The sequence below is a fragment of the Crocodylus siamensis genome, chromosome 7 (genome assembly GCF_052110815.1).
Source record: "Crocodylus siamensis isolate JL-2025a chromosome 7, ASM5211081v1, whole genome shotgun sequence".
Taxonomy (NCBI): Eukaryota; Metazoa; Chordata; order Crocodylia; family Crocodylidae; genus Crocodylus; species Crocodylus siamensis.
In genome coordinates, this window is record NC_143401.1 from 18,136,338 (window position 1) to 18,162,426 (window position 26,089).

General features: G+C 50.1%; 2 protein-coding genes across 3 annotated transcripts; one reads left to right on the plus strand and one right to left on the minus strand.

Annotated features, from left to right (window-relative positions):
- The first annotated feature begins 3,986 nt into the window (after positions 1 to 3,986).
- FBXL15 (F-box and leucine rich repeat protein 15) lies at positions 3,987 to 5,638 on the plus strand. The gene is made up of 3 exons (XM_090057957.1): positions 3,987 to 4,257; positions 4,593 to 5,095; positions 5,449 to 5,638. The coding sequence occupies exons 1-3, from the start codon at positions 4,012 to 4,014 to the stop codon at positions 5,636 to 5,638; spliced, it is 939 nt and encodes a 312-aa protein (XP_089914083.1). The 5' UTR covers positions 3,987 to 4,011.
- Positions 5,639 to 5,682: 44 nt separating this feature from the next.
- Positions 5,683 to 24,942, minus strand: CUEDC2 (CUE domain containing 2). 2 transcript variants are annotated; one of them, XM_090057959.1, is made up of 9 exons: positions 24,861 to 24,942; positions 14,187 to 14,278; positions 13,262 to 13,405; positions 12,622 to 12,683; positions 11,420 to 11,559; positions 9,903 to 10,073; positions 9,534 to 9,595; positions 7,577 to 7,637; positions 5,683 to 7,232 (listed from the first exon to the last, which is right to left on the minus strand). In XM_090057959.1, the coding sequence occupies exons 2-9, from the start codon at positions 14,258 to 14,260 to the stop codon at positions 7,086 to 7,088; spliced, it is 861 nt and encodes a 286-aa protein (XP_089914085.1). In that variant the 5' UTR covers positions 14,261 to 14,278; positions 24,861 to 24,942; the 3' UTR covers positions 5,683 to 7,085. The 2 variants fall into 2 exon arrangements, with proteins under 2 accessions (XP_089914085.1, XP_089914084.1); XM_090057958.1 differs by having other exon boundaries at positions 7,090 to 7,637.
- Positions 24,943 to 26,089: the final 1,147 nt, after the last annotated feature.

Genomic DNA, 26,089 nt, shown 5'->3' on the forward strand with positions numbered 1-26,089 from the left:
CCTGCCCGGCTACTCTGATAATTTATCATTTAGGGAGTTTGGGTGAGCTGTTGTGAGCAGGGGAGAGTGGGGGCGCTGCTGACCTGGTCCACAACAACTCACCAAAACTCCCTAAGTGGACCTTCAGCCCAAATCATTGCCTACCCCTGAGTTAGTTTCTCTTTAATGGAGAAAAATGTGATACGTGATGATGTGCTGCACCATCTGCATCCTCCCTTTTACAATCCTAGATACGTTCATGCCCCTAAAACAATCAAGGGTAAAACTAAATTTGGGTAATTGAATCAACAGGGGGGTCAGGAGTTTACAGCTTACTGCGGAGGGTGGGGGAGTAGCTGGTTGCTTAAGGCACACAAATTTCCTCACCACCCAGTGGTGAGGCACAGTCATAGCAGCCCTGTGTGCTGCTACCCCTGGGTTGCTGCTCATTTATCCACTCTGAATCACAGTATCATTTATGCGAGTGTATGAAACCAATGTGAATTACGGTGGTGTACATGTTGTATGCCCAGGCTCCAAATGGTCCCATCTGGCTTGAAAAATCTATGGAACAAGACGAAATGAACAAAGACACATTTTCTAATAAAGATCTCTGATCCTGTGTGACCAACCTGAGGTACCTTTGACCTGATTTTAAGAGAGGCAGAGTAGCCATCATGCCAACAGACATCAGTGGAAACCAGGGATATGCAGCCATTTGGAAAAAACAGACCTGAACTGTCTCAAGCCATTATCCAAAATGGTAGACAGCTTCCAAAAATGTAATTATAGCCAACATGTGGGCAAGGGCATAACATGAACAGAGTAAGAGAGACCTTTTGTTCTTAACTCCCTGGTCACAGGGATCTGAGATATTACAGTCACACGTGTTCAGGCAGAATGTCATGCCAACAGTACCTTAGCCAGCAGTCGCAAAAAAAGTGAATATGTCATAACAATGTTCTAGGTCTGCCAGCTTCTCGGGAGGCTGTGGAGATCCCATGTTGGCTTCCTAGCAGCCAGTGCTGCTTGCCTCTGGGAGTTATAGCATCAGCTTTTCCAAAGATGTCAGCTTCCATGTGAGCACCTACTGGCAATAAGCAACATTTCAAGTGCTGCCATGCAGACATTTCAGTTGGGGACAATGTAAGCTGCTGCGTGAGGAGGACTTTGGAAATCCAGCCATGTGCTTAGCTGTTGGATGCTGAGAATCCGGCAACTGTTGGATGCTGAGATATTTGGGATGTCAGGCAATTACAGCACCGCATTCCTGCTTCTTGGCCTGGCTTAATGAAAGGTGATAGTTTCATTCCCTCTGGCTTCTTTCTCTTCACTTCCACTGGCTTCTCTGCGAATCACAGGTGTAAACACCTCTCAGCTTCAGCCACCACAGGGCCTACTCCTCAGGGACATAAATTCAGGCGCTCAAGCAAAAAGGCATTAATAATCCAAAAACAAGTGGCATCTGCAATAGCCCTCCACTGCCCCCAGACACCACGGCAACTCTCTTTGCTCCAGACAACAGACAGATGAGGCACAGGTAAGACTCTTCTCTTTCCCTTTGTAAGGGACACAGGCCCTTCCTCAAGGAAACTGTCCCCTGGGATAAGGCCACCTGCATGGCCAGGCCATTCTCTCATGCTGAGGGTCAGGCATCAGCCTAGGGAAGTGTGTGCATGGGGGGGATGAACTGTTCCATGAGTTGCTTCTTGTGGGAGACTCCATAAAGCCATAGGGCCAGGTACTTTGGGGACTGTTCCCTCAACGTTCATTATACTCCCCCCAATCTATGGCAGAGCTTTCCCTGCTGGACTGCACAGGGTTTTTCCTCAGGGCTGACTTAATCTGAGGGGGCTTGCCCAAGATTGACACCCTTTCTGAGGGCTGGATTTGGCTCTGGGTTAAAGGCCAGTTTATCTGGGCTGGAATGATGTCCTGATTGCCCCCTATGGGGGATCAGCCAGGGCTACCCAGCTCACCCTGCCCCTCCAGTCAGTCAGCCTTGCTGGAGTGACTGGCAGCACAGTGTCTGCCTTAGTCACTGCAGCAAGATGGAGGAAGTGAGGCCTCTACCTGGAGGATGACCCTGGGAGAGAGCTGGGTTTCACTGACGTACCCTATCACTGTGTGGGCATCAGAGCTGGCAGCTCCGTGATCCTATTTGCAGCTATTAGCTGTAATCCCTGCTCGCTCAGACAGAGAATCCGATTTACTCACTGCTCCCTGGCAAAACAGCCACCTACCACATTGGCTCTGTCCTCACTCTGCACTCACTTCTCTGCTCCTCCCAGAGCCACTCAGGCACTGCTGTGGGAGAGCCCGTCCATTCAGACCTGCACAGGCACAGCCATACCCTTGCAGCCTGCATGTACACACAGACCCCATGCTTATTTCCTATGCTTCTGCGCTTTGCTGCTGGCACATGGGGCTGGGAGGAACTTTCTCCACCAGGCCCCCTGCTCTGCAGGTACATTTGTCAGGGTTTTTGTTTAATGCCTTCCTCAGAGGCATTTGGTGTTGGCTGCAGACAAGGCTAGAGACTTTGACTGGGGTGTGCCAATGTTCCTGCTGGGACTAAAACCTGGAGGTTCCTGGCTAGGGCACCTTGCCTCTCTGTTCAGGGTCAGACCAACTGTTGTATTTGTCATTAGGAAGGCATTTTACCCTGTGGTGGTCAGGTCGGCATGGACTGTGAGGTTTTCTGCCTTTCTCTGCGGGGGGGGGGGGGATATGACCTTCCTGGGCTCTCTTGAGCCTATATTAACAACCTTTAGAGCAGCAGGACATTGGCTTCTGTGGTCCCCCTGCTCTACTGTGACAGGTTAGGGTGTTATGTCTTGTGTTGTATCAGAGTTGACTGTAGTTTTGCTAAGAGGTTAGTCAATAGATTGGTCTCTCAATAGGATGGTTTTGATAGGGATGATTGTGCCTCAGGCAGGGGGTTGGACTAGATGTGACCTCTCAAGGTCCTTTCAGCTCTAGTTCTTTGTGACTCTCCGCCCACAAGCACAACAGCTACACCCTCATAGGCCACAACCCCCCCTTACAGCCCAGGCACTCGCACACTCATGCTCTGCCACACTCAAGACATGCTGTGCAGAGCCCTGTGCTGTTTGCTGGGGAAGCCACTCCTGTCTCCCGGTGCGCGGAGCAGTCCTTTACCTGCCTGGTGTGAGAGCGTGATGCTGGGTTTCACCTTGGGGCCCAGAACCAGCCCCTGCAGAGGCTCTAAAGGGTGCTTAAAGCTAGTTTATACATCCAAATGGTGGACAGTGCAGGGGCTAAAAGCTTCCCGAGCCACCTAAAATTAAGGTATAACAAAGCCCTGAGAAACCAGCATCAATTAATCCAGGACGTTTCCCTCGAGGTAGCATGGCCCCACGTTCCTGCCTCACTGCTGACACCGCTTGGCTGTCCTCCGGACCAGCTGGTTGAGGCCCACCCAGCCCCTTAGTCCTGGAAGTGCCCGGGCCAAGGCCTGTGCGCTGGGTCTCAGCCCGGGCAGGGGACGGATAACAAAGCCACCGGGTGAAAGCCAGTGGGCCCTACAGCCCCCTCCGGGAGCCCCGCGCACCCTTGGCCTGGACGAACGCTGCCGATGACCCCAACGCAAGCCAAGGACAGACCCTGGTTCTCTGCAGGTCGCCGGCGGCCCAGGACCCCGCCCCGGCAAGCAGCGCTTCGTCCCTCGGGCGCGAGGCTGGCGCTGCCAGGGGCAGGGTCGCACCAGGGACAGAGGGAGAAGCTCCTTCCCCTTCCCCAGGCGCTGCGGCCCGGCGCTTTGCCGCCGGCCTGGCTCTCATGCCCCCCCCGCACGTCCTGCAGCAGGCTGCGGTGGGGTGGGTGCGGGGCCGGGGCTGCCGGACCGTTGGGCCCGGGTCGGCGGGGCGGGCCGGGCGCTGCACGCGCTGAAGCCCAGCGCGCAGGGCGCTCCCACTTCCGCCCCGCTCCGCCGCCGGCCAATCAGCGGGCGCCCGGCTCGGCGCGGGGCGGGGCGGGGGGAGCGAGCCGGCGCCGCGAGCGAAGCAGCCCATGGAGCGGCCGGCTGAGGCTCGGGGCGGGGGATCGGGGCCGGGCCCGGGCCCGCGCCGCGCCGCGCTGAGCGGCGCTGCCCGCAGGCCGCGGCTGCTGGACCTGCCGTGGGAAGACGTGCTGGTGCCGCACATCCTGCGGCGGCTGCCGCTGCGCCAGCTCCTGCGCCTGCAGCGGGTCAGCAAGGCCTTCCGCGCCGCCGTGCAGCTGCACCTGGCCAACCTGCGCCGCTTCGACGCCAGCCAGGTACGGGCCGGCGCGGGGCTGCGAGCCCGGGGGAAGGCCCCTGCCCGCAGCGGGCCGGCGGTACTTCCCAGAGCGGGAAGGAGCCAAGCTGGGAAGTGTGCGGGAGGTCTGGAGGAGCGGGCACGCGCCGCCCGCGGCCGAGAGAGGCTCGGTGAGCCCGCAAAGCGAGGCACCAGATGCTGGCGGAGGGGGTTACTGGTCTGCTCTTGGATGTGGGACCAAGGGGGTGAGCCCCCCTGCTGAGACATGGCTTGCCAGGCCTCCTGTGTCACGGGGATGGACGTGGTGGGTGGCAGGGCAACACGGGAGGCCTCATTCTCTGCCTCCTGCTGCAGCTCGGGCCGCACCTTCCCAAGCCTGCCTTCGTGGAGCTCCTGAAGGACAACGAAGTGCTGCAGCACCTGGCCCTCCAGGCCTGTGCCGATTGGCTGACGGACAAGGAGCTGCTCCCTGTGATAGGCCAGAACCACCACCTGCAGCAGGTCCAGCTGAATGGCTGTGCCCAGCTGAGCCGCCACGCCCTGGTGGCCATCTCCCTGAGCTGCCCACACTTGCGGCAGCTCTCCCTGGCGCACTGTGAGTGGGTGGACAGCCTCTCCCTGCGCAGCCTGGCTGACCACTGCAAAGCGCTTGAGGCGGTGGACCTCACGGCCTGCCGCCAGCTGAAGGACGAAGCTGTCTGCTACCTGGCGCAGAAGTGTAGTGGGCTCAAGCGCCTTTCACTGGCTGTCAATGCCAACATGGGAGATGTAGCAGTAGAGGAGATTGCCAAGTGCTGCCCTGAGCTGGAGCACCTGGACCTCACAGGGTGCCTGCGGGTCAAGAATGACGCCATCAGGTATTGAGCATGTCCCCTTAGCAGCTGTGGAGGGTGGGACCAGGACAGAAGGGGGAAGTGAGGGAGGCTGGCTCTCTCCCATACTGGCTGCACAGGAAGCTTAGTACTGGTGAGGGGAAAAACATTAGCAAGTCCTGCTAGGTGGCTGGGTTATGTAATCCTGTGGCTGTGGGCTACAGCTGCCATGGGGCTCTGATGGAGTGGATTGGACCAAGTCCTTCCAGCCTACCTGCATGTGGTATATGCCAGGCAAGGTCCCAGGGATGTGCCCCTTGGCTTGCTGGACGTTGAGAAGGAAACGAGTCCCCGGGCCAGGAGCAACAGTCTGCAGCTTGTGTTCTCTTTCCTGGCAGGGTCCTGGCTGAGTACTGCCCCAAGCTGCGCTCACTGAAGGTGAAGCACTGTCACAACGTGGCTGAGTCCAGCCTGAGCATCCTCCGCAACCGTGGGGTGGAGCTGGATGTGGAACCCCCAATGCAGAGGGCTCTTGTTCTCCTGCAGGATGTGGTTGGATTTGCCCCCTTCATTAACCTTCAGATTTAAGACAGGAACAGCGACTGCTGAGAGCCAAGGGCCCGCTATGGCCTCTGCCTCCTGGAGGATGCCATGACATGCTGCTGCTGAGGTGTTGGGAATGTGGGGGGGTGGTGCATCCTACTGGCAGGGCTGGTCCTGATAAGACTTGCCGTCCTCCTCCTGCACTCTCTCCCTCAGTGCCGTGTAGCTGCTGATGTGTTGATGAGTGGACTCTTTTGATGCCCCCACAGGGAGAATGAGTCCCTTTGCAGTGGTGTGAAGAACAGGAATCACTCACAATAGTGCTCTGGTGCTGGACACTCCCCAACATGTCAGGCCAGCTTGGCACTAGGAAGGATTATTTAAGTAGTCTTCTAAGCATCTTGAAGCCCAGACCCTGGTGCTCTTGGGTATGGTGGGACCTGCTGTTCACAGAGCAGCAGTATGTTGTGCAGGGACTGCGGACTGAGTGGTGCACAAGGCCTGGTTGCGAAGTACTGTGTGAAGAGCAGAGTGGAGCCAAGGGGAATGGCTGGCATCTCCTGGAAAATGCAGGGCCCACCAGAGCACAGGAGCCAGCTACTCAGAAACCAGAGAGCTGCCCCTCAGGCCAGCAAGGGGCCCAGCACAGGGTAGGGTGGCAGCAAGTCCCAGTCAGCCAGGGACCCTGTTCCTTACCCCAGGGCACTTGCTCCACTTAAAAGCTTTTGCTTGCAAGAAAGAACCCTGAATTTTGATCTTGCCCATGTGATAAATGTGAGTTTTCAGGCTGTGACACCCCTGCTTACCCAGGTGTTGGTTCAGAAATAGAGAATGAATGTAGCAAGACTGTGTCATGGTGCACATCATTAGCCTATGGCTTTGCTCTGTGGCTCTGGCACTGACCATAGGAGCAAGTTTCTTTGGGGTGCCTCAGGTAAGGTACAGTTGCGCTTGCAGAGGAATACGGTGCTGGTCAATTCTCTAGCATACACCCTTGCATTCAAATGCAAACTGCCACACAGCTGGGTCCTTGGGTAGGGGTGGGGTCTGAGGCCAGAATCAATGGTGACTGCAGCCCTGTTCCAGGGAAAACCTGTGCATCTCTCCACAAGGCACATGAGCTCCAACCAAATTCCACATATGCTCACATCATCTTTATTAACAGCGACACTCAGTACAATCAGTGCACACAGGTTTAAAAAGCTTGTCATGACAGCACAAGCCCACGTTAGGTTTTAAAACCCCCATGCATGAAGGAGCAAGGGGTGCCTAGGACTCAGCAGGTTCTGCAAACCCGGCCCCTGGTGTGGGGGATGGTGTTGCTCAGGCCCCTCCAGGGCAGCAGGTGCTAACTGGGGGAGGTGAAAGCAGCATCCTGGCTCCCAGGGATTAGTTCCAGTTAGGGCAGGAGGGGACCATCTGCGCTCCACTAACTGCTGCAGGTCCATCACTCCATTCAAGGCAGAGGACGATAATGTGGAGGGAACATCCATCAGTGGAATTTATACTTCCTGGCTGGTTTGAGGCTGATGTAAGTTCTCTTCATCTCCTCACTCTCTGGCTTCTTCATGTCCTTGTATCGCTCGCCCTTTGTGCTCACTACCTGGTTATCTATATAGCGGATTAGCTTCTTGGGAGCCTGGAAACAAAGTTGACACTAAGTGAAAAGGCTCTCCTAGTTGTGGGAGGCGGCCCAGGTGACTGGCAAGAGCTGGAAATGCTGCCCCCTGCAACACTCCTTAAGTCCAAGACTAGCTGCCTGGAGATCTGAGTCTTGGGTAAAGAATGGATAAGGTGTACCCAGTATTACTTGGGGGTGCCTGAGATGGATAGATCCTGCTCTCCTGGCCACACTGGCGCAGGTGCTGTGAACAGGCTAGCTCCCTGGACTGTTGTCTGCCTGCTGCTGATCTGCAGTGGGGCCACAATGGAGCCAAAGAAGCTCCCAGGTTTATGATCAGTTGTGCCTATTGGGACTCTCACCTCCTTTGGGGGTACTGGCCGGTGTGTTTTCTTATCCTCTGCACTGTCCACCATCATGTATCTGAAACACAAATGGGTTGGTGAATGCAACACTTACTCCTTTCCACCTCCCTCCCCTCCAATGTGCTACTGATTCCTCTTGCCCCTTGTTGGTCACAGTGGGACTGCACTTTGCTTCTGGCCCTGAAATGCGTTCCTGTGGGGCATGTCTCCATAACCTCACAAGTGTGCCAAGGAGCAATATACTGAAATCGGGAATGCCTACTCCACACGACACCCTGGAAGGGCATGACGTCACTCGTTTAGAGTGGCACTAGGCATGTATTGAAAACTCTTGGTCTCCAGCATATTTATTGCCTAGCACCATGTTAAGAACAGCTACATCACAGGGTTTTATAGCATAGCGAGTGGCGGAGAGGGTGTGTTGTGCTGTGTGCTCCATTCTACTGCGGCCAAGAGGTAGCATGCATGTGCCTTTGGAGTTCCTGGTGCAGGACTTATCCCCTGCATAGGAGTGGGAGGGAGGAAGCAGTACCTTGCTGGAGGTAGGCTCTGGATGCATGATAGAGCTTCTCTCACTATTGAAAGTAGCTTGGCTACTCAATTTGGCCCAGGAAGTCCCAAGACTACCAGACTACTCTGAGATGTAGCAGCCCAGATTTGCTTTGTTGTGGCAGGTGGGGTTGCTCCTTCTCAGGCCAGGTGAGTCTGCTAGCACCTCCCACAGGCTTGGCTGTTAGCACCACACTGCAGAAGGAGAAAAAGGCAAGACTACACCCAGGGGGTTCCTGCAGTCAGTGCTGATGTGGTTGCTGCTCCTCGGACAGGAGAGGGTGCTTCTTCACTGTGAGCTCTGACTTATTGGGGGTTGCATCTGTAGCGTGACCATGTGAAAACAACACTGCACCATGCCTGACTAAGGTGCACAGGGGGCTGCTCACTGGACTGAGGAGTTACTCCTGTGGGCACTCTGGAGCCAAAAATATAATGGAAACAGTGCAACCAGCCTTGTCTGTATGCCCACTGGCCAGATACTTGCTCCTGCATGTTTTAAAGGTACAGTGGTCTGCTCTCCAGAGCTGTACTTGAACAGTGTGTAAAATACAGGGCATTGCCAAAGTGTCATTAAAGTGCAGTTATCAAATGTGACTAACAACCAGTGCCTCTTTTTTTACTCGTGAAGTCTGTTCCCTCAACTCCAGGCTAAATTGGTGTGGGATAATCAGGACCGAGGGTGTTACCCCCTCAGAGACTGCTTCTCTAGGATGCAGTGCTAGATTCTGTTTTGCCTCATTAGCCTTTAGCAAAACCATCAATAACTGAACCCCAGCTGTCAGATCTCTATAACTAGTGATGTGGCAGAATGAACAAGGCTGGGTGGGCAGGTGAGGGCTGCAGCTTTGATGTGTGTAGCTGGACAACATGCAGGAAAATGAATCCAGATGAGCTTCTGGAGTGGATTAATTAAGCCCTAGTGTAGTCACTTACTCAAAAGTATACCACAGGAAGCAGAAGGAAGCTGCTTTAGGTATGAACACTATAGCCCACAGGGGTAGGTGGGGGAGGAGAGCGTTAATGCAGTTTAAACAAAGGCATGTTATTGTTAAACCTATACTTAATTCAGAATATGGTACCTGAGCCTTCTTTTAGAGACAGCCTACATAACAGTTCCCTTTAGCCTTCTCTGAGCTGGCTCTCTGGAAATATAAATAGGAGAACCTGGCACAGGGTTTGGATGGAGCCTTTTCTGATCATACATGCAGTTCAGCATTAGCCATGGACTAGACATGCTAGAATCTTCCAGCTACTAGTGGCCCATTCTGCAGAGCATCACATGGCTCTGACTGATTATTCTGGCCTGGTGCTCTTGGCCATTTTCCTCCCTGCTCTCCCTCCCCCAATACTTCACAGCCATCAGAACAAGAACCAGAGGGGCCCCTCACTGCTGGGTACTTACTTCTGTAAGATAAACTGTTTTAGTTCCTCTTGCTTAGGTGCTCTGCGGGGCCTCACCATCTCCTGGGAATAGAGAAGAAAGAGCTGACTGAGCTGCAGTGACCACAATTGATCAAGCCTTCCTGCTGGCTTGGCCACAGCATGGGTAGAGAGAGACAAGGGAAGGTGAATGCTGATCACTGCACTTCCCTGTTGCCAGCTTGGTGAGCTGAAGTCTCTGGATGGGGAGGGGAGGCAAGCTTACAACTAGGCTGGGTTTCTACTATCCAGAAAGGTCTATTGGCTTGGGAGATAAAGAACCACAGTGTGCACTGGACTTCAGGGATGTCCTGCTGCTTGCTGCTCCTTGAACTGACCCAGGGCACAGTACCTTCAGGGTGGCATCCACTGGGCTGATTTCCACCTTCTCCTCTATGATGAGCTGTACTGCCTCTTCAAGGTTTCCCAGTGCCATGGCCAGTGCTGTCTGAGCCTGGCTTACAGTGCAGGCTGGGAACATCTCCAGGAGCAGCTCCACGCCATCCTTCAGGTCTCCTCCTCCCTGGTCAGGGCAAGACATAGGCTGATTCTAGAAGGTAGTGAGTGGCCTGGTGTTGAGCAGGGCCTTTCCCATGTTGTATTGGAGGCCAGGGAAATAGGGTTTGTAGACAGAGATTATTTCTCAGCTGCAGCAGATCCAAGTCTACTCCAAGGGGGAAGCCTCACCTACCCCAACAGTGGGAATCCAGTTATAGGTTCCTCTCACTGTGGTGGCTGCCCACACACACTCTGAACTTCTCCAAGGGCTGCCTCCCTACTTGCTTGTTTTCCTCCATGTGCTTCAAACAGTCCTCCAAAGAGGGCTCCTGGCTATTGAGTCACTTCCCTAATATACTACTGCACAAGTGTTCACCCAGAGGGATAGATTTCGGACGCTGGCTCATTTCTCTGGGGGACTAACAGCTGGCATTGCCTTCCTGTGGAGTCAAAGCATGCTGTACTTAGCACTGATGTACGGGCTAAGCACAGTACAGTGTGCTACCACTGCACTGGAACGGTTCAAGGGCAACGTGGGCAATTCCCAGAGGCAGCTGGTAATCCATGACTGATTCGTGGGACTATCATTGGTAGTCTAACCTCAGATACATGGAGTAGGACAAGGGGTGCAGTGAAGTGTTTTGCAGATACAGCCAGAACACAACTGTTTGGATAAATCAGTGAAACTGTGCAGTTAGCTTCCCATTCAACTGCATAGCCCAGAACAGTCTTGGGAGGATGAGATTCAGGGTCTTAGGCAGGGATGCTTACTAAAGTCAGCACTCTCCCCACAAAGGATCCTGAAGTGCCCAATAAATGTTACTAAGCAATCTTGCACACTTATGTCATCAAGAATTGCTGCCTAGCACCAAAACACAGCCACCTCTAGGAGCGTGGTAGCTGTTTGAAGGCTTGGGACAAAGTGGAGAATACAACATCCAACTAAAACTGCAATGGGTTAGTAAGACAATGCAGCAAGGGAAGTTGCAGTTTGGCTAGGACTAATCCTATGGTGTTCTTACAAACAGTCGTGCAAGATCCTGAATGACAAGCAGTCAGGTTTTCTGATGCATCTCATCCTAAAAAGACGGCCCAGCATCCCCTAACCTTGGGCTGAGGTCAGGGCTGATTCAGAGAGAGGACAGCCAGCTGGGAATTTTCACATCCCTGCTGGTAGTGGGTTCCCTACCCAGCTACTGACAAGACCCAACTTGCGTGATCTTACAAAGCCATGTCTCAAGCTAAGGTTACTCCACAGAGAGAGACAGATGATGCCCAGGGTCACCTGTGTCCTGGTGGCATGCAGCTCTGCTCCACTTGTGTTTAGCACTCTGGCATTACAAGAGGCAATTTCCAAGCAGGCACCAGTACCTCAGCTATGGCTGCTTCTGCTGGCGTATGTAGTATCCCACTTTCCTTCTCAGGCGCACCTGCTCCCTGCTTGCTGCCCTGGTTCAGCTCTTCTGTGGGTGCTTTGCTCATGCCTTCCACAGGCCTTTGGCAAAACTTTTCTTAAAGACACAATGCACATGTATTGATAAGCCACCCCATACAAATTAAAGCTACATGTCTCTTGTCACTAGATCAACAAGGTTGTTATTTTGCCTTTTCCTAAAACAAACTCCTTCTCAACTAACTGATGCACTGGAAGCCCACCACATTCCTACCACTCTGTATGGGCATGGCTGCTGTAGCTTTGTTCCCATATCTTGCTGCAAGAGGTTTGGGTACCTTGCCCCAAACTTTTCCAGACTTAGTGTAACCTTCACCATGAATTCCTCCACCTACCACCCATGAGTCTTAATCAAGTTACCAGTCCATGTTCTCACACCTATCTTGCTTAATTTTTTTGGATCTCAGAATATACAGGTAAAGTTCCAGGATGCTACTTGACCCACCATGCATCATAGCCAATTGCTCTGACCCAGTCAGCAATGTACTCTGGTATGGTAAACTGACCTCTGGTTAAATCACACAGGGCTGGTGGGATCAGAGCTGCAGGCTCTTTTCCCACAGCTTAGACAGACTCCCTGTGCATGACATTAGGGAAAGGAATTTATACTCTCTGCCTGAATGTATTTATCTGTGAAATGGGGATGATGTTTTACCTGATGCAGCTACCCAGTGTGCAAGTTACAGGAAGGCAGACACCCAGCATGTCCAAACCCATTTCCAAAATACACAGCAGACAACTTTGATATCACATTCCTGTTCATGGAATTTTCTCCCACTTCTTTGAATTTGCTTTATATACACAGCTGAGATCTACAGCTACCTCAGGGATTTGTCCAACAGCATTATGCTATCCAAAAGGCTCTGATTCAGCCACAAATGACAGCATTCCAAGCTACTAAACTCTCCCACACACTCATGTCAAGGGCCTGACTTAATTCTATAGAAAAAGTCAATTAATTCAGACTCCCATGGGAAAATCTACTCTAAACACTGCTGCCTATGTGGTCAGATTATTCATTGTCCTGTGATACCTTCCCATCCCCAAAACACTTGAAGCTAAAAACCATGTCCCTACAGCACTTTGTTCTTTGTGCTTGAGTACCCGGCAAATAACTTACCTTGGTTGTGAGCTTTACTGAGCCTTTCAGAGAGAGAAAACATCATTTCACAAACATCTCCACTGCAAAAAGACAGGAGTGTAATTATTACCGGAAATGCAATAGCTTATCTTTCTTATTTAAGTAACTCATGATCATCTCTCCATTTCATATCCTTCTATAGTTTGTGTGTGATTCTCCACCCTGCATGAAGAGTTTCTGGGAATAACAAAGCTGACATCTGTCTTCAGAGCTCCCAATGACCATGTGCTAGCTACCCAATCCTTGCAAAGCAAATAATCTGTGAGAATATTTGATCCTGCCCCAGGTCAGGAGGTAGGGGAGAAGAAGGGAACTAGGACTACCTGATTTCTTTAAGATCCTTCCAACTCTATAATTCATGAGCCACCAATCTAGAATGATGGATCCTGCAGAGCTAGTGCAGGAGGTAGACTAATGTTATTGGAAGTGCAGAGAAATAAACTGGGACTGCATGTAAACTGTTTATTGATGACCCCATATCCTGTAAAGGCCTGACTGCATAATTTGGTACCTTAAACCAAATAACTGAGTTGCGCACATTTGGCTGCAACACTGGGGCCCTTGGCATTGAGGCCCAGAACCCAAGGTAGGTATGGCCTGGATGAGGACTGCCACTCACCTGTTGATTTCTGCAAAGCCAGGGATATATGCCTCCATCATTTCCACAAAGGTATCCATATCAAAGTTCTCTTCAGAGGACTCTGGTAAACCCAGCTCTTCCAAGACACTAGTGATGTAGGAGAAGACAACTTCATCCATCCCACTGGAAACACAGAAACCACAAGCTAAGGGAGCTGGATTAACAGACCCGCGTAGCCAGTATCAGATCTCACAATTAAAGCCAGATTGGATGTGGCCAGTACCTGAATGGGAGACTTTCTGGGATAATCCAGGTGGCTACAGAATATTCCCCCACCACCGCCCATTTAATACATGGCTTCTTTCTTTCCCAGCCAGCACTGAATTAATACCACAATATACTGCAGAGACAGGAGGTTATCCTGTCAATTTTGCATCTCGGCTTAGACAGTAACTTCAAAATCCTGAGCACTTGTGACAATGTTAGCTGCTATTTCTGGGCATAGCAACTCAGTCCATCAATGTGAAAAATCTATCTGTGATTTCTACATGAAACAGTATTCTTTTCCCCTTTCTGTCCTACTTTCACGTACTGTTAAACACCCACCCGCTGGTGTCCCTGCATAGAGGTGGCTACATCTATATTTCATGTGTTGGTAAAGTTCTCTCAATAGAGAACGTGTATAGGTTTTCTGCTGTTTGAGAACACTCGGAGATGCCGTAAGGATGAAAGGAGCAAAATGTTATGTTGTTAAATAAAGAGGTTAATAACCCCTAATCCATAGTTTTATTAGAATGGTCATATTAAATAAACGATGGTGTGAGGGCTATAGCAGAAGTTGGACAAATTACCATCATCCCTGAATACGATACAACAGAATACCATGCAGGAAGGCTAGACTATTGGATGGAGAGAGTTCCAGGGGCAGATAAGAGTCTAGACTCCATAGATGTGCTATACTTACCCAAGATCAGCATTGGGGATACAGGACTGGATAAAGCACGTCAAGGTATCTCGAATTATTCTTTCCCGCTCCATTGCTCTTAATCCAGATGTCTTTAAAGAGAAGCAAGAAAAGGAAACAAAAAGCACAATGACTGGAAAGACAAGAACAAGATAAAGTATTCCCCTGCACAGTGCAGGCACATATGTGCAAGCAGGCAAAGCATTTTAAACTCTGCCACTCCAGCACAGAGCTGCAGGTAACTGTAGTCTAAGCTTCCTGCCGCAAACCTGCAACATGAGAAGCCACGAGAAACACCTGCTCAGCACAGTATCCTGGTCTGTACTACAGCTCCTCTGTGCTGTCCTGGTCAGTGGTGCCAATTGCTTTCCGACCTCCCTGCCATAGTGGCACCGAGCTCCCTCTCAGGGTCAGCAGCACAGCTGGAAAGCCTGGCGTGTGGAGCTGCAGGATTTCTGAAGCTGATCAGTGTGGAACTCAGCACTTTGAGGAGGAAGGCTTCAGGTGGTGGGTTTGCTCACAGAGGGAGAGGGTGGGTCTTCCAGCCAACAGCACTTGCAGTAAAGCCTGGGCTCATTAATGGGTGGGAGATGGAGTAATGACTTGCCATGAAAGGGCCACTTCTAATGGCTTTCACAGGGAAATACCAGACAGGGCACAGACAGTGAGTCTGCCAGCCAAAATACCAAAGGTCCCCAGGTCAGGCAAGACATTGCTGGTGGAATCCTGCCCAAGTGGGAGCCCATTGTTGTGCTCTGTGAATGAGGCCTTCTGCAGACGAATGTGGCCACAACAGGGGGCCTTTGACAACTGGAACCGAACGGGAGTTCTAAGAATCACAGACCTCCCACGCAGGCAATGGCAGCGCTGCCCACACTCTGTTACAGCTAGGAAGAGTCCCATTTGAACCCAGTGCAGAGAAGCTATTCCACCAGTTTGTCTTCATCCCACCTGCCCCCCTGCTGCTTCAGGTACAAACCTTTGGACAGATTGGACAGCATGACAGGCAGCTTCTTAATACAAGAACCAAGTTCTCCTGAACAAAGAACTGAGTGAAACTGGCATTGTATGACAAAGTTGACCATCTCTACTCCAAACCTACACACTTAATTACACTCCAGTGACAGTCCTCCAATGATCAAGCCCTAAATTAGGCAACTGACCATAGGGCAGCAACCCCGTGAGGTGCTGAGCATAGACTTGGATGGGCATAGGGGATACTTTCTCAAAGATGGGTCTTTGGGAGAGATGATGTTAGAGTCAGCCTATTGCACTCTGTACAGACTTTGGAGAATAACATATCCAGCTGGCTCCTAACCTCCCTTTCCAGTTATAAATGGCACTTCTGAGGCCTTCTTAGTCAGAGAACAGCTGGGCTCCCATGCATTCCACAACAGCCCCCGGAATTCAGGTCCAGCACAGAAGCCCCTGCCTCAGACAGCAGCACCCTTGACAGCTTTGTTAACTACCACACCTGTGCTCAAAGCACAGAGGAGCATCAACTGCCTGGCAATGTGGAGGGATACTGGGAAGGAAACCTGTAACCACGTGGTGGTCTCTGCTGGAGTATCCAATCAATGTGCACTGTTGACCTCCCAAAGACAGCAGGAGGAGGTGGAAGCATCCTGAGACATCTTAGGCCTTTCTTCTCAAATCACTACATGCATCTGTGCCTCCTACTCCAACAGGCTTATGAACCAGGTACCCCCAATCTCAGTTCTCCACCTCCAGCCCATTCAGTCTCTACAGGAAGCCTTTGGGAAAGTCAGTGAAAGAACATGGGCTGGAGAGCCAGTGCTACCTAAGTGACATGTAGGTCTCCATGTCCTTACTAACAGAAGGGGCATTATCTCCACACCCAGCTGAGACCAGTGCCTGAGTGAAGAGCAGCAGGCAGCAGCTGAGTTCAAGACAAGACAGCCACGATGCTGGGGAGGAAGGGGGAAGTTTCTCTTCCATAATAATACCACCACCCATGAGGAACATCTGTGGTGGGTATTGTGTGGTCCTGAGCACTGGGGCCCACTTAAACTGTGTGTTGCACTTTGGGCCCTCCTAACACAAGCTGGCAACACATGCATACATACATCTGTTTGGGAGAGGTGAGAAGAGTGCACCAAGTCCTCCTGGATTCAGTTCTGGCTAAGGCAAATCAAATCTCTGTCACATCTAACCTCAAGGGCTGCAGTTTTCTGCACCAACTGCAGGTTTGTCATGGTATAAAGTGCTGGTGCTCTTCTGCTCAGCAGCACAAGTGGAACTGAGCCAAACAACAATTCACTTCTCTCTGCAAGGGCTTCCCAATGAACGAAGTCTTGGAAATGCATGTCTGACTTTCAAAGCTTTGCACCAAATTGGTCCTAACTTTCCAAGGAATCCCCTCTCAATGCCATTATAACTACCTGTGATAGTTCCCTTTCAGTGGAACAGCCAGGGAGGCTCAAAACCAGGGAAAACAGGGACTTGTCCCCAGTAAATGGACCCACACTATGTGACAAGAACCACTAGGGCTCTCCAAGAGCTCAGAGTTAGATGCCATTAACACCTGATCTCCCCATCTCTTCTGCAGTTTTATCCTCACACCAGCACTCTTGCTCAGCTATGTTTAACCATGTGAAAACCCAGATCTCCTTAACCCTGTGAAGGAACAGGGTCATTCACTTCCATTATTCTCCTTGAGGGGAGGGAGTGGGGTTTGCTCAAATGCTCCCAGTGATGGGCACAGGAGCTTAAACTGAAAGTATTCAATTAATGTATCTGCATAAACTGTAGTGATAAGATGTCATCAGCAAGCAAAATGGATCATTACTCCCCTCCCTTCTCACTTATACTAAGTCTCAGACCTAAAATTTGCACACACAAAAAGAGCTCCCCAGCACAAAAGCCTAGCCATGGGCCATCTCCAATTGTTCATTTATTTCACTACTTTCTTGTTTTGGCTTAAGAGAATGCTTTGCGGGCACTTATCTTGCTTTTGGAAATTCATACCTTTCAAGTGTGGAAGCAGATTATAAAAATAGTGCTGTGTCAAAACCCCTCTGTTGCCTTGCATGTGTACATTTAATGAGTCATGTTTAGCTAGCTGATTGATGAAAAAATAAGCTTGCTATTGCCAGTGCTGCAGCATCTTCAAAAAGAGGGACCTTTGTTTACTCTGCCCTGAGCATCCTCAACACGCTCACTCACTTGATTCTGAGTTCAGAATCTTATTGTTGGCAAGATGGTGCTAAGCAGTGAATTTCTAAAGTCTAGCTGAACCTGCAAGTGTGAGGCACTGGCAAAATTCCCTGAGCTTGCATGTCTAAGAAACAATTTTCTGTAACAGAAAAACTGGTTGGAAAATAAATACATAGTCCCCAAGATGTTATTTCTACAGGCATTACCATCAGGAAGAATGCTCAACTCCCCTCCTAACTCAGGGCCATCATGATATCCTTGGAACCAATTGTAGGAGAGATTTTGTTCATTTCAATGAGGCTGATTGATACTGTTATGAGAGATAACTGTATACTAACCAATAACATTTCTTGACAACCCAATTTACTGAACAATAGAGCACAAGCCACTAGTCAAAGGCACTATGGTGAGGTCCATAAATTAGCAGCTAGTAATTTATTCTGATCAATAGAACCAGCAAAGTTGCTCATCTCTTTAATCAAAGGCTCTTGCAGGGAAACATCAAACTGAGAGGAGAGCAATATTGGGAAATATAAATCAGCAATCCAGAAGCAGCAGAAGTAGTATAGTCAGGCCCAATTACCAACCATTCACCTGCAATCTATCTCCTTCTGACAACTGGGGAGAAGAGTGCTGGCTTGTAATGACCTCAGATTTCATCTCCCCAAATTACCCAGATTATTGTCTAAACAAAGGCAAATTTCCCATGTATAATAAAACAGATGAGACGAAAGAGGAAACATTAAAGAACCAGCTTTAGTTCTTGCATACAAAGTCTCTCTTTTTTCCTTCTCAATGCCTATTTTAGTTCTTTATCAAGCTTTATTTTTAAATATCTGGCACTTCCAAACTGAAGGTTCAGCCCCCCCAGAAACCAAACCACCATCTTTAACTGGCCTCTGAAGAAAGGAAACCCTTTTATGAAACATACATGCATAATGTTCCATACTACAGTGAGGCCTAGAGTCTGAATAATCTATGGATTTTTTACAAGTCATCCATGGAGGAAAATGGGCAGTGGGAATGGCAAAAAGCCAGCCTCTTTCTTGCAGACTAATACAGACAGGGAAGAGACTAGTAACTTTGACAGCTTGACAAGTTGCAGGCTCCTCCTGTCCTTTGGCATTGGCATGTGAGAGTACTCTGCTCCCATGGGATACAGAAAGCATCCTGGGATGTTTGAACCAGGTGCACTCTCCTTTCTGTTGCTTGAGCCAGTCCTCACTGTAACCAGTGGACTATGTTCTGAAGGAAAAACACGTTTTTCATTCTCCTCTCAGTAGAGAAGCACCCTCTTTTGCTACACTGATGTATTCAAAGGTTTTCCTTCTTGGGATATCAAGTTACCAAGTGCAACTAACCCTACAATGCATTGACTGTGGTAGCAGTATTGTGCCAGGACAAGGTCTAGATTTATCCCCTGTCCAGGGACATTTGACTGACAAAAGCAGTCAATTTTTTTTCAAGCCCTAAGCAGCAAGATCATGATTCATTACTTAGTCTGCCCCGGGAGTGTCTACATGTGCTATAAACGCAAGTGAATAAACTCCAGCACAGCTTACGCAGGAGTTTATAGCTTTCAGGCACCATGTCTTCATGAGCAACTAGGACCACAGCAAGTTGAGCTGGATTGGAGCAGCACTGGCTGACAGGGAACTAGGGGGTAAGCCTGCCAGCCAGAGACGTCTTTGACCCAGCTCAACATGCTGCAGAGGGGCTGGCTGGAGCACGAGGGTGCTTCAGTGTGGGAATAGTTGGCAGGCAGCACCCTTCTGCCCCAGTTAGCCCTGTCAGCGTCTACATGTGTTGTGGCATGCTAAATACTGCTGCCACAGGACGGTATTTATGTTTACAAAGTACTAACCTAGTGGTGTTCATTAGTTTACTGCGGCCTAATAGGGCTGCATGTGTAGACGCTGAGACTACTGCAGAACTAGTTAGGCAACTGCACAGTAAACATCTCATGTGCGTGCCCTGAGAGGCAACCCCTTCAAAGGCAGATGTTTTATCCCTGGGCCCAACAAAACAAGCAACTCCATCACTCAATTTTCTTGCTTGAGTTTGAGAACCATTATTTTCATACGCATGAGAGACTAATCTAGTCAAAGGCACAGCTTCACAGAATGTGGGCTATTTGTAATCTTCTTACTACAGACGTGTTCTGGAGATGGATATGACAGGATAAGCACCAGGCAATGTTGGTGGTCTTGCAGCAGGTCAGAATCTGCCACTGGGGCTATGATCATACAAGGTCAGGTACAGTGTCCAGCATTTATTCACACTGGCACCAATCCCCAGCTTTTCTTAAACCATGCAAAAACAACTCCAAATTCTCAGGCTCAACCCCTTACTCAGCTCCCAGCCTTGGTGACTTGGCATAGGAGGCAGCCCAGGTGTGATGCATGCAGCTAGTCCCACGATCCCCTGGGCACAGTGGAGCTGGGGCACTGTGGTGGCTGGACTCCTTTCCTGGCAGCCCCAGTGGTGATTGCTCCTTCTGGCTGCTGCCACTGCCACACCTCACCCCGCTGTTCATGCACCCTGGCCCATCTGCCCCACGCCTAACACTGAAGAGCTGGGATCGCAGGGTGGTGACAGCATGGAGCCTGGGATAGAGCTGGGATCTGCTCCCTGCATGTCCCTGCGACAGACACCGGTTCCATGGGCAAGGGCATGTGGCGATTGGATTGCAGCTCTGCCCCAGGCCCTGGCCCTGGCTGTCACCATCCCAAGATCCTGGTCCCAGCTCTACCTGTCCATTCCATTCCCAGCTGCCACCTCCTGCCCACCCATGGCCTGAACCCATCTGCCTGGCTGTGCACTTGCCTTGCTCATGTGGCTCCTAGCTGGTCTCTATGGACACCACGGGATCACGGGATGATGACAGCACAGGGCCAGGACCTAGGGTAGAACTAGAATCTGCTTCCTGCATGCCCCTGCCTGAGGAACAGGCACCCGTTGTAGACATGCAGGCAGCAGACCTTGGCTCTGCCGGGGTCTGCACTATCACCACTCTGCAACCCCAGCCCGGGCCCCAGCCCTCTTCCAGATGCTGCTCCCTGCCCATGGCTCCCTAGACCAACATGGAGCAGAGTTGCTTAGGGAGTTTTGGTGAGCTGGTGGGAGGGGTGTGTGGAAAATGCATCCTGCCTTTCAGATTTAATTTGCAATTATTCTCCTGAGAGAGCTGAATACAAATCCTAGGCAAAAGTGTTTTTAAAACTGATTCTTCCAAGAATCAGACTAATGCTAGTGAACGTTCTGCATCATCAAAAGCTTCAGAAGCCCATACCTCAGGACAGCAGAAAATTTTACATATGGTGACTTAAAGAGTTAAATTTCTTCTGCTTGTACCTCTACACAATAAACCAGGGAACTTTGATATCAGGTTTTCTTCTTCATGTACTGTTTTGTGTGGAAGTGATTTATAATGCAGTCAACAATCTAAAATTTGAGGCAGGGAAACTGTTCTCCGCAAAGTGCAAGCATAACTGAACAGAAAGGGTACGCTCATCCTTTTAAACTCACAGTCACAATCATAGCATGCATTATGCCATCTATTTGGTAGTGCCAGTTCATTGATTCAACTCTTCATAATGCAGTCCCTCATCAGTTTTCATCATTGTCAAATAGGCTTGAATACTCTTCCTAGCTTTCAGCACAAAAGGATAAGAAATGCCATTGCCATTGTTCTGTCCCATTCAGTTCTCTTAGGAGAAATAGTGGTGTCACTCACTGATTTTGCTTTGTCTCTTCTAACAACCTTATAATTTTTCACCATTGTCAGAATGGAAGGCTCAGACTACTGCAAGCCTTTGTCATTTTTCTGAGAGTCTTAAAAACATTTGGTTTTATTATGCAAGGGCCAACATCGCACTCTGGGCAGCTTGCCCTCTGGTATCTTGGCAAGATGGGTACCACACTAGAAGGACTGCTTATTCAATTTCACAAAACTCCTTTGGCCAGAATTATTTCCTTTTCTTCGGCAGAGGGAAAAGTGGTGTCAGTTTAAAAGAAGTGAAGCAGCTACTCCAAAGTTACTATTTTTGCTCCCAAATAGGGTTTTTGATCATATAGTTGAGTGGATTGTGTCATTCTATATCTGATAAGCTGGATTGTGTCATTCTATATCTGATAAGCTGGCATGGTCAGTTCTGTTAACACCAGTTAAATGCAGCATCAAAATGAACAAGGAGGTTTTTCCTCTCCTAAATGAACTGCATATTGGGTCTTTGCAGCACAGCTTCAGCAGGAATGCCCTTGTCTAGGAGGAGCATGGTCATCATTGTACTAGTAGAAATAGTGATTTCAAACCTGAACTTTTTTTTTTTTTTTTTTTTACTGTTTCAGAACCTGTTAGGGTGGCATGCTCAGGAGTCTGTATCATTGGACTCCAAGAACTTTACTTGTACTGAGGCTGATAATGTTCCTTCACTCACCCACTTTTTTATCTTGGTGAAGAAATCTGTGCCACAGCTATACAATTTTAAGTGAGAGATGCAAGATGTAATTTTAACTTTATTTTAAATATCTTGACTCTGGAAACAGGTTGAAAATTATGTGGCTTTTGTCTCTCTGAAGCAGACAAATTGAATTCTGTGCTGGGTCATAGCATGGATTTCTTTCAGAGAAGACCTAAAAATAAAATAGATGTTTTGTCTGTTCCGCCTGAGCATTAAAAGATCCCGCAGCACTTTTTATAAAGGCAAGTATTACAGTGATGCCTATACCCTTGATCACTGCTTTGTTGAAATCAAAGCAGGGGAAAGACAAAAACTGTTTTTGATAAACCACATGCAAAATTGTTCAAAGAAAGTGCAAGACAAATGTTAACAACATGACTCAGGACAAGCACTTCTAAGTTTTTTAGGATATCACAAACTAGACTGACAATAGGCTGGTTTCTCTCAACCTGAAAGTTGAGACCTATGTTTCAAATATTAGAAATTAATCTTAAATAGCTAAACTCACTAGATGACAACGTCTTCTGGCAGCAGGCTGGAACGACCCAGCTTGGGTCAAAGGCAGGTTGGTAGTGGAACCTGGCTACCAATGTTGCCATTGATCTCCCCTGCTCTGGCATAGTGAGACATGAGTGAAGTTCCCTGCCACACAGCCATGGTGTGGGAGAAACCCCCTAGCTCTGCAGGTCAGATCCAACTGCTCCACAAGCCAGATTTGCCTGCACGCCATAAGTTACTGACCCCTGGCTAAGGCAATGGAGGAGAAGTGGCTCCTCATGGTTTCTGGACACCTTCTGAAAGGGAACAAAGATCATTCCTACTGGATAGTGGATAGGATTTCTGGGACATGGAGAGCTCTCACCTCTGTGTGAAGAATGTAGCCTCTGAGGGAAAGCTCTAGTAGGTCTGGGTGTAAATAGGCCAGCACTGATGTTAGATGACTGCTGCTGACCTTCCAGCTTATCTCTGGAACGCAAGAATCAAGGCTTCTGTTGCTCACTCCTTCACAGGGCACTGTTTTCCCTATTCTAATTCAATTTAGCCAACCTTGAAGTTAGCTGAACTCTGTAGCACCTTTGTCACAACTCCTGTAAGGAAGAAACCCTGCCCTTTATGAAGGGGGCCTGGAGAAACTGACCAGAGGTATTTTTAAAGACCAAAACCAAAGAAACAAGACAGGCTTCATATAGCAAGATTCACACATTTAGGTCTGTACATCCTATCCAGCAGAACTACGTTTTCTTTCACTTTTCTCTCTGCCCTGTGTGTTTGTATCAAGAGAGGACACTTTTCAATAACTTAATTTCCTCCATATTGCTCCTTCTAATTAAGGCTACACAAGCTACTGTGTCAAGGGCCAGAATTTTCCCTCACCTTCCACACCGAACAGCATGCAGGTAGCAAGATATTGGATGGCTGCACTGCACTGCACTGATGTTGTGCTCCTTACACAGGCAAGACTTATATTTACTTGAGAGGAGGTTTTGCCTGAATAAGGACTATGGGATCACAGCTAGGCTTTGCAAGGCATTCAGTATCTGTAGTAATCAGCAAACCATTCTAGGATTGCTTTTAAAGTACATCAAGAAACAGGGAGCCCTTATCCAGGGACACAAGTCAGAACAGGATGTAGATGGTGAACTAGGGAGCACTACATAATCTGTCTGAACATACTAGCTTCCAAGAATCCTGAATTATTACCAAGTGCTTTTTTCTTCTCCAATGCAAAGGACACAATGCCACATTATCCTTTAAAATGAGCCATGAGTATAAAATAGGAAGCTAATACGTTTGTGTGCTTGGTCAGCCTACAATGCTGTCGCTCTCCAGTAACAGTGCATCATTTCTAAATTTCTGTGTTGAGTCCTGACAAAAACGGAGCATGTATTTAATACAGCAAAATCCTAATGCAGAGAAGCAAAATGATTTGTGGTCTCTACTCAGAGTGTAAAATAGGACTTAGGTGCTTTATTAAGCAGTAAGTTACAAGAAAACAGATTCGGAACTCTGCCATCGCTGCTTCTTTCTGTTTTTAGCAAGAGGCAAAGATACACAATGGCAGAAAGCACCACGCTTTGCATTACAAGATTAAGGGCTCTTGTAAACGTAAAACCAAGTTCTCACAGTTTCCCAGCACAACCTTGAAAACTGGTATCACCCCTCTGCCTCAGCTTCCCTTTCTGTCCCACAGAGATGAAAACATTCGGCTATTCGCCCAGGTGAAGTTGTGAGAATTCATTTATACTTCTACACCTCCAGGGAAGGAATCCAACCTGATCCACACACCAAAGAGCTACTCAGCACAGCTCACAAAGACACCCTCATGGACCCAGAGGGACAGCTTTCCATCTCTAGCTCCTTCTGTGCAAAAATGCAGTTTATTTCCTACCTATGGGGACTTTTTACCATCTTGTACCATCTATAATTTTCCTAGAACCTGATGAAGGGACTTTCATCCCAAAAGCTTGCAATTTCCCAGTTGGTCTAATAAAAGGTATCAATTTGGCACCAAGAATTCTAGTTTTTTGTGCGCCTTTATACTTATAGGCACTTTAAATGTGTGATGCACGTGTGCCAAACAATACCTCAGCTTGCCACCCATCGTGGAACATCTTCTTGCTTAACTGTAATGGTGATTTCAAAAGCAGCATGTATAAAGAGCCAGCATTTCTATGGATCAAGAGGTGGCACAAAGAAATAAACCAAGACAAGGGGACAGCAACCACTGCACCACGAGACAAAGCCTGCCATACCTTACAACACCGCCCCCCTCCCCCGCCAAAACAGCGGCAACAACCACTAGACCTGTGGCCCCATCCGCAGAAAGCCAGGGCTCAAGCCACTGCCTGCGCGCGGGGCCGTGTCTGGCCCACGCCGGGGAGCGCCCCTCTCACCACCCCCCGGGACGCTGCGGGGCGGCGATGCTCTGCTCTGTGGTGTCAGCGCTGCACCATTTCCCCAGTGAGAAGAGTCCTTGTAGCGCCCGCGCTGCCCTGCGCGTCCGGCCCGGGGGAGGGAGAAGCGGGAGGGTCACCTGCTGGGCGGCCGCGGCCTGCGCTGTTCCCCAGACGCGTCCCGCGCCCCGCGGTTGAAAGCGTCACGTGACCTCTCTGCACCACCGAGTGGGGCGCGGCGTGCCAGAGCGACCTTCCGCCCCGCTGCCTGGCCCCCGCGCCGCCATTTTTACTGAGGGCGCTTGCCCTTCCCTGCTTGGGATCTCAGCGGGTGTCCGGGGTCTACCATGTGGTCGGTCTACCCAGGCGGGGCCCCTACCCCTGCCCGCCGGGAGATTACCACCCAGGGATCTTGGGGCTGTCCTGGCGAAGGTGATGGAGGTGCCCGGGGCGATCCCCGGCGCTTCCAGACAATCTCATGTCACAGGTGTGAGGCCCTGGCCTGTGGGCCTCCCCGAGCCTAGGGGCATCAAGGCCCCAGCGTTGTCCTGCACGCGAGGCAGGACGAGGTGGAGGAGAGCAGCCTGGGCAGGTGTGCGGGTAGGGTGGCCATTCATGTGGTTATATAGAGGGCAGTCTGTGGTCCTCTGTCCTCTCCCGATATGAAACCATATGCCTTTATGTCCTCAGTTTTTCACTGCCATCGCTGCAGCCGACTGCAGGAGCTCCCCACTTGCCACCGCCACCGCCTGGCCTGCGGGAGCTCTCCGTGCCCCCCTGGCCTCAGGAGTCATGCAGCATTCATGGTGGTGTCTTCTATTCTTGAGATACCTTGCTGGCCAGCCTACGTCCAGGCTTAGCCACAGTCTCGCCTCCCCCCACTGACGACGAGTTCACAGCCACGGTCCAACCTTGCTTTGTCTTTGGAAGAGCTGGAAAGCCCATCAAGGGGCCTCGGCTCTCCCCCAACGAAGGTCTTTATCATCCCTGTCTGTATTCAGGGCCGCTGCGGCTCCTGGAAAAGTCTGCCTCGGTGCTGCTGATGGGCAGAAGTGCCCCCTGCACCCTGCACCCTGCTGCGGCCCCTCCCCAGTCCTTGGGGACAGCGGGCCCTAAACTTTTGTAGCCCACAGGCAGTGGCAACAAGCAAATAGCATGCTGCGAGCAACATGAGGCTCTTTTACTTGTCAGCCTCAAGCAAAAGAGGGTGGGGAACAGTGCTGGGGTAGGTGAGCTGGACTGCCTCGTCTCAGAAGCGGAAACAGCATGAGGTGTTGGGGTGAGAATTTTGCCTCTACTACCTTAAGAGCAGTAACTTGGTGACATCGGGCACTGTTCCTTTGTAAAAGTCCAGAGGCAGAGGTGTTTT

Excerpts from the sequence above, each read along its gene's own strand:
- FBXL15 (XM_090057957.1), top strand. The coding sequence starts at position 4,012 with ATGGAGCGGCCGGCTGAGGCTCGGGGCGGGGGATCGGGGCCGGGCCCG. Across the intron at positions 4,258-4,592 it reads GCCGCTTCGACGCCAGCCAG|CTCGGGCCGCACCTTCCCAA; the intron begins GTACGGGCCGGC and ends CTCCTGCTGCAG. Across the intron at positions 5,096-5,448 it reads GTCAAGAATGACGCCATCAG|GGTCCTGGCTGAGTACTGCC; the intron begins GTATTGAGCATG and ends CTTTCCTGGCAG.
- CUEDC2 (XM_090057958.1), bottom strand. The coding sequence starts at position 14,260 with ATGGAGCGGGAAAGAATAATTCGAGATACCTTGACGTGCTTTATCCAG. Across the intron at positions 12,684-13,261 it reads GGCTTTGCAGAAATCAACAG|TGGAGATGTTTGTGAAATGA; the intron begins GTGAGTGGCAGT and ends GTCTTTTTGCAG. Across the intron at positions 10,074-11,419 it reads CAGAAGCAGCCATAGCTGAG|GGAGGAGGAGACCTGAAGGA; the intron begins GTACTGGTGCCT and ends TGCCCTGACCAG.